This window comes from Vigna unguiculata, chromosome 11, assembly GCF_004118075.2.
Source record: "Vigna unguiculata cultivar IT97K-499-35 chromosome 11, ASM411807v1, whole genome shotgun sequence".
Lineage (NCBI taxonomy): Eukaryota > Viridiplantae > Streptophyta > Magnoliopsida > Fabales > Fabaceae > Vigna > Vigna unguiculata.
Genome location: NC_040289.1, coordinates 7,470,166 through 7,477,550, shown reverse-complemented (window position 1 = coordinate 7,477,550; position 7,385 = coordinate 7,470,166). Strand labels below are relative to the sequence as shown.

At 32.8% G+C, this 7,385-nt stretch overlaps 1 protein-coding gene across 7 annotated transcripts; it reads right to left on the bottom strand.

Moving 5' to 3' along the window:
* Positions 1-1,211: 1,211 nt before the first annotated feature.
* Positions 1,212-6,242, bottom strand: LOC114169125 (protein GRAVITROPIC IN THE LIGHT 1-like). Of its 7 annotated transcripts, none has more exons than XM_028054162.1 (4): positions 5,864-6,242; positions 5,283-5,442; positions 3,336-3,414; positions 1,212-3,136 (listed from the first exon to the last, which is right to left on the bottom strand). In XM_028054162.1, the coding sequence occupies exon 4, from the start codon at positions 3,134-3,136 to the stop codon at positions 1,763-1,765; it is 1,374 nt and encodes a 457-aa protein (XP_027909963.1). In that variant the 5' UTR covers positions 3,336-3,414; positions 5,283-5,442; positions 5,864-6,242; the 3' UTR covers positions 1,212-1,762. The 7 variants fall into 7 exon arrangements, with proteins under 7 accessions (XP_027909963.1, XP_027909966.1, XP_027909965.1 ...); XM_028054165.1 differs by having other exon boundaries at positions 5,283-5,421; XM_028054164.1 differs by lacking the exon at positions 5,864-6,242 and adding an exon at positions 5,664-5,768.
* Between the last annotated feature and the right edge of the window lie 1,143 nt (positions 6,243-7,385).

Here is a 7,385-nt window from a genome sequence, read left to right as displayed (position 1 = left end):
ACTATTTATTTACAATCTAAAATAATGTTAAAAAAAATATTACACATTGAAAGACAATGAAAACTTACTTTAAATATTACAAAATCTAAAATATTCTGAAAATCTTATTAGTGTCCTGGTGTTTTATCGAAAAATTAATTTGAGAAGTTAACGAGGGAATAATGACTCGTTCTATGTCCCTTTAAGACAACCAAGAGTGAAAAAGATAAGAACAGAAACACATTTTTTGCCGGGAGAGAACATGTTTCACATAAATTAATAATTTCTACTTAATTGAAAATTGTGCTGTTTGAAAAATCCATAACATCTATATATGATTCTGTCGACCAAGATTAACTAGTGAATACATTCGGAAGAGAGTTACGAGACAACAACAAATTATCTTTTACACGTTTATACTTGGAAATATCTTAAACATATGGTAATGGGAAGGATTTTTTAAAGAATTTTCAAGAATAGAGTTAAACGAGTGAGTTTAGTTTTAAGTTTCTTAAAATATTTTTAATTGAATTTTTATGAATTTTTTATTTATAATTAAAAAAAATTGTATTTCTCAGATACATATTTTTATTTAACTTTTGGAGTGATGTAACTATTATTTTCTGTTATTATCTAGTTTATTAGTTTATTTCCCTGCCAAGTGATTTTTAGGTTAGCCATACACTTCATATGTTTCTAGCTGTCCAAGCTATTCATATGTTATTTTCAAAAGTTTTGACAAAAATTTACAGTGCACCTTCTTGAACAATATGATATCTTACATAGTAAATCTTTAACACTCCCAAACATTATTTAATTAACGGAAAAATATAGGACACAAACATTATCGAGAAATATAAGATATTTGAGTACTATATATGAAAATTAGTAAATATTTAGTTAAAAATACTCAATTTATCATAACCTTAAACTTAAGCCATATAGTTATAGATTAACATAAACAAATTTGTTGAGAATGATTTTTCAAAAGAAATACTAATTGACTTTTTCTTAGAAACTTCTTTCAATGCTACTGATCTCAAATTCATAAACTCCAAACTATTTAATACTGTCATAAAATTCATTAAGGAAAAACCCATTTCTCATAATATGAAAGATAAATAACTCAGCCTAAAAAGCTAGTAAAATGATCAATGATGAAAAAAAAAACAAATAAATAGAACATATATGGCTAATAAAATGAATCTAAAGTTAAATTACTTGAAAATCCATTTGCTGAAACTGCATTCATTTCCATTAAATTAGTCCAAGACAAAGCCATAAAATATCCAAGACTTGTATCTATACCAAGACAAAACATTATGGAAGAAAAGGAAAAAACCTAAGAAGAGCATAACAAAATTACCACCAACATTATTATGTACATGACATATGCAATGTTCGGTAAAGATGCATTCCAGCTAAGACCACCTCTGCCACCGGCCTAATATCAACAAAATTTGGGGCATGCATCTGATTAATTAAACTTCATAGTAAGAAGAAGAAAAAAAAAACATTCTGAACAAAAAGGACACTTCCCAATGCAAGGGTTCACGCGCTTCCTTTAGAAACTGGCCAAAATACAAATGGACAAGAAAACGCCCTATTGAACCATGGCAGAAGGGTGGGTCCCCACAAGCACAGAGCCATGCACTGCACAAGCCATGTCCTCCCAAAAGTTCAACTAAAAACATTGGCTTCCACTTCACCAACCTATTGCATGGTGGGGTCAACCACTGATGAAAAACACCATTTTTTTCTACTGCTACTGGAACTAATACTACTACCTTTTTTGCTTTCTGCATGTGGATTTTTTTACCATGGCTTGTGAGAGGTAAACTTGGCACTGTATGAGAGTTTTACCGATCCTAAACCCTGGAAGAACAGTGAAAGCAACTTGTGGCTCAGATTCCACTGCCATTTCTTCATCATTTTCATTTTCATTCTCATTCACACTCTCCATGTACACATCAGAGAATCTGCAACCCTTCCCCACTTGAAAGATTGAAGCTTGAGACTCAAAGGAGAAGGCCAAGCAGTGTAGAAGCCACACCCTCTTGGCCATCTCAGCAAACGAGGTGAAGAAGTTGGTGTTAGGAAACTCTCCACCATTCAGCAGGTTCCTCTGATTCACGTTGTCAAAGAATGATGCCTCCATCTTGGGATGAACAAGTCTCAAGAACTTGATCCTGCAGAATTTTGCAAATGGTGACCTTGGCTTCGCCGAAAGAAATTCCATCGCTTTCACTGGTTTTAGCTCGTTGAACCTCCCAAAGAACAGTTGCCTCTTGTTTTTATCCGGCAGGGATTCATTGGGTAAGGAGAAGTTAGGGATGTTGAAAGAATCAAACATCTCCCTACACACAAATGACTCAATTGCAAAACACTTGTGATCTTCTTTCCAGTAATCCACATTCTGCTCGATAATGGCATTCACTGAAGCATCAATATCCCAACCTGCAGATCTCATCTCATTCACCAACAGTTTCACAAAGTTTCGAATGGACCTAACGGTGTGGCGAAGAACAGTAACAAAATGGCTGGGACTTAGCCCTGAAATGTGGAGATTGTCAAGAACTGATAATGATCCACTTTGATTTAACCTCTTCTCAATTGACCTGTTCTGCTTGTTAGCTTCCTCTAGCTTTTCTCGGAGAAATGTAATCTCAGATTCCTTGAGCCGAACCTGTGATTCTAACTTCTGCCCTGTGATCTCAAATGTTTTGTTCACACTCTCTAACTCCTTCAACTTAGCTTGAAGAATTGCTCTATCCGGTGAAGGATCAAATTGCTTTTTAAAGAAACACTGCTTTATCTCAGACAAGGTCTTGAACTCTGAGACTATCAATTGATCAGCAGCTTGAATCACATCAGGGTCATAAGGAGACTGAGCATGCTGCAGCTGAGCATATGAAGCTTTCACAGTCGAAATGCTGGCAAATGCTTTTGCAAGCGAAGCTTCTGTGGCCTTTCTTTTCTGAAGTTCTTCCTCTTCTTCTTTGATTATATTTGCTTCATTGTTGAGATCTGCATCCCCTTTCTTCAGTCCATCAACTGGTGCAATTCCTGTCACTGCTCTAACATGAAGAACTTTGGCGAATGTGCGAGCCAACTTGCTCTTGCTTGGTGTCACTGCTGAAGGCTTAACTGATTCCATCTGCAGAAACATTACAACATAGCAAATGAAGGTGAAAAAAGAGAAGTGTGTTAAAGGGTTTAAAAAGACAAACAAGGGCAATAAAGTCTTAACAATAGTGGTCATGATGAGTGTGTTTAGAAAAAGAAAAAAGCATTATGCTTTAATGCTTAGATCGAGGCCTTTAGTGGAGGCTGGAATTTTTCTTTTTGTTCTTCACCTGTAAAAGTTTAATGTTTGGCAACTTTCAAAGACTGCAAAAAGACATTTCTAACCAAGCTTATTTAGAAGACAAGGACCTGAAAGAATAAAGAATGAAGGACATAATCAAAAGATGCATTAAATTAAGTCATGCTACATCCACGTAACACTAGGCATCATGTACAAGGTGGCAATTACCAACGTGAACATAAATGAAACCATTATGGCAAGAAAAAGAAGATAATTCAGTGGTTGAACCGACTTAAGAGAATGTACACATTATATATACTCTTTGAAAATAAAAGGTTTTATAATAGAAAAAGGAAAGCTTAAAGCCAAAATTTAACACCGACTCAGCCAAAAAAACACAGGGCCCTCATTTCTGCATATTTTACTGTGATTTTACATCTATATCAGGCCTTGTTTGGCTTCCTATAATTTCGGTTCAAAGAGCATATGAGAATTGGCCCATCAGTCAAACTAGTCAGAACTTCTGTACAAAAGGGTCAGATTAATAGTTTATCTTCAGTGTATATTGATTATGAAAATAATAAATGATTACAACCATAATCAACACTGATCCTGTTCACTTCCCATGTCTTAGAAAGGCAACTTTAGTCAACAAAATATGCATAATCTCAAATAAATAGTTAAATCCAAAAGTAAATTCAAGTGATCTACCTTTGTAGGACAATCATTACATGATGCTAAATGATATTTTAATTATGAGTATTTCAGTAACAATTATCAGACTCAGAATTAGTTTTGATGACAATATATATATATATATATATATATATATATATATATATATATATATATATATTCATCTGATGCATAACCCCCCTAGGATTCCCTGAAATCTTCATATTCAACAGGTAAAGATCAGGCATAGCAGTAACTCGGTAGTGTCTGCAATATAGGACACATTATGAAAGTGAATATCTGACATGGAACTTTTAAATTCAACATGATGACAATGAGAAAAACGTATCAACCTCATCAGGAATCATCCAATCACTACATGGTAAAAGAGATACCTTTCTCCACTTCTCACTATATGCCTAGAAGGACCCTTTAAACCTTCTCAAATGTAACTAACAATCTACTAATTGTAGTTCAGAAATATCATAGTAAATAGAACAAATAAAAGTAATTAATTCAATAGAAATTCAGAAACTGATGAAAAGACTGTACTTCAAAGCCTCTCTCATTTTCCAAACATTCTAACGTGTTTGGTTTTTTATCCAAGCTTCAAAGGGACGTTGAAATTACTCACATAACATTGGTTTTCGATGGAAAAGCAAACAGACCCTTGTTCCTTCTCCAGACAAAAAATTACAGAATGAAAACTGTTTATCTGAAAGGTAAAAAAACACATAACAAGAACAAGCACCATTTTTTTACAGCCATTGAATCCTTACTTCCACTTCTGTCATTTCAAAATCCACTACACAGACATTCACATGACTAGTCTTAGAAAAGTCAAAACAATACAAGATTAGATTCTTTGGTGCTTTCAAAATCCACCAGACACAGGACAAGTTACCTTATAAAAACACAACACTAGACCATGGGGCCTTATAAAACATTAACCCAGTTCCTTATTTCATCCAAAAAATACCAACCTCTCCCAACAGTCCACAACAAACAAAATCCGTTATAGATGCTAGAAACCTAGTATTAACCATGATATCAACAGCCATAAAGATCAAACAAAAGCGCCAAAACAAAGCATCTTCATGCCTTCTGGCAATCAAAATCACAACTTTTATGTTTCCCACTAATGGCCACAACCACAAGTCCTTTTTATTATTGATGGATGTTATGCCTAGATAAACACTAAGCAAGTCAAAACCCAAAAAGATTAGAGTGAATGATAAAACTAAAAACAATCAAAAACAAAATCAAACATTAACGGCTTAACCATTGATTTGACAAGCCAAGGGATTTCATTTCACTGTACCTTATAAAATCTTCCGAGAAACAAGGAGAGAAGTAGTGTGTTAACCTCTCCTCATAGTAAAACGTAAATCTCACGAAAACAGAGACAGAACAAAACAACTCAAAGATATGATGCTTGTCCAAGCGAAAACTTCAAGCACCTGCAAAATCAAACGCCCTTCCTAAGAAAAGCCATCAACAAACAGTAAGAAGAAGAGTTTATTTTCTTTCCGTCCAAAACACCAGAAAGGTTAAAAACAAAAACACCCCAAAGGCAAAAGAATGAAAACTTACAACCAAGTTAATATAAAGTGCCCAAAGTCAACAAAATGATCACCAAAACGTGTTTGCAACAAAAACGCGTTAAAAAGATAGTAGTACAAACACAGACTTTACATTTTACCTTCAAACGGGTAGCACCAAAAGTTTATGTTTTTGAATTAAATTTCTGTCCCCTCGTCATCAATATAAAGAGAAAAAACGGAAACCGAAACGGAAATGGAAACAGAAACGGCCAATAGCGAATAAACATAAACAAAAAATAAGAAAAATAAAAACGTTTAATGTCTTAGTGAAGTTTCTTATGAAGTTTCCTCAGCTAACCTGAACAAGGAAAATGAATGAATGGTAGAAAAAACTGAAAATGGCCCACTTGACCCTTTGGTCCAATCTCTTCAAAGACCCGTTCTTGTTATTGTGTTGTGTGATTGATTCCCTTGTTTTCTTCTTCTGAGACTCCCTGGTTTATTTTTCGTCCCTTAGAAAACCTCGTCGCTGGGTTTATGGGCTGTTGTGTTGTGTGTTTTATTTATTTTTTATATGTATCTTTTTTTTTTCAGCGTCCCTTTCGCAATGGCAGAGACAGAAATACGATAGCTGTAATGTGAGAGAGAGAAAAAAAATCCAGAGAGAGAGAGAGATCTAGAGAGAGAAAGTGTGTGTGATGACGAACAGGGACAAGGGTGGATATGTTGGGAGATGACAACACTCTCTGGGCATTGGGAATTTAAAAGGCCGCAGAGTGTTGTGTCGCTTTCGGTAATTTTGAGGCTGTTTTTATGCCCTTGGAGTACCAAGGTTTTACGTGTTGCGTTCGAGGGCGGGAAGGGTAGGGATGGAATTTCACAGAGGATTGTTCCGTGTGCATGAATAAAAAGACTTGGAAATCGAAAATTCCTTATTCTAAATAAGATTTAATACGTTTTTATTTTTTCTATACTCACACTTAGAATTCTTCTTTATTTTAAATTTAATATATTTTGTTATTTAAATTTTAAAAATAAATAAATATAATTATTATAGTCTAATTATATATTTTTTAGTTTGTTAAACGATTTTTCATAATTAGAACTTATATAAATAACTTAACTGTGAATCTAAAACGATGGAGTCAGACTAAAATATTATATTCGTCTATTTTAAAAATTTAAGATGAAAAATATATTTGAATTAATGATAAAATTTAATTTTGTTTTGTGTTCAAATTTAGAAATTAAAATCATATTTAATTTATTATTTAATAAGTGACAGATCTATGTGTACACAAGAGTGTGCAGGTGCATCCTTGATTTTCTTAAAATTATTACCAAGTATTCAAAAATGTTTTATTTTGTTCCTCTAATCTTACATATTTGAATATGTTGGTTGTTGCTCTATAATAGACCCATGTATAGTTGAAAGTATACAATTATACTACTTGACTTATCCCATCAACTTAGAGTCAAACATCCGTCCCTGATTATAATATTATAATATAGTGGTCTTAAATTATTAATTATTACTTTAGAAAAAAAAGTTAATAGTTTTTTTAATCTTTTTATTATTATCTTAAATATTTTAATTTAATTTGAATGTATCGTTTAAAAAGTAAAGTAATATAAATATTTTCATTAATGTTATATGACAGAGTAAATATGTTAATAAATGTATTAATATATGACATTAATTTATATTAATTAATTATCTGTTTATTTTTAATTAGTCAATTCAATGTGATTAATGATGTGCATTTATCTTTTATATCACATGTAATTATTATAAGGAGATGTTAATGAGCGTTTAAGGACATTGTTCTATTTAAAGTTTAATCAATGAATATTGAATTTTATAAAAGTTGTAATTATAA

Excerpts from the sequence above, each read along its gene's own strand:
- LOC114169125 (XM_028054162.1), bottom strand. The coding sequence starts at position 3,136 with ATGGAATCAGTTAAGCCTTCAGCAGTGACACCAAGCAAGAGCAAGTTG.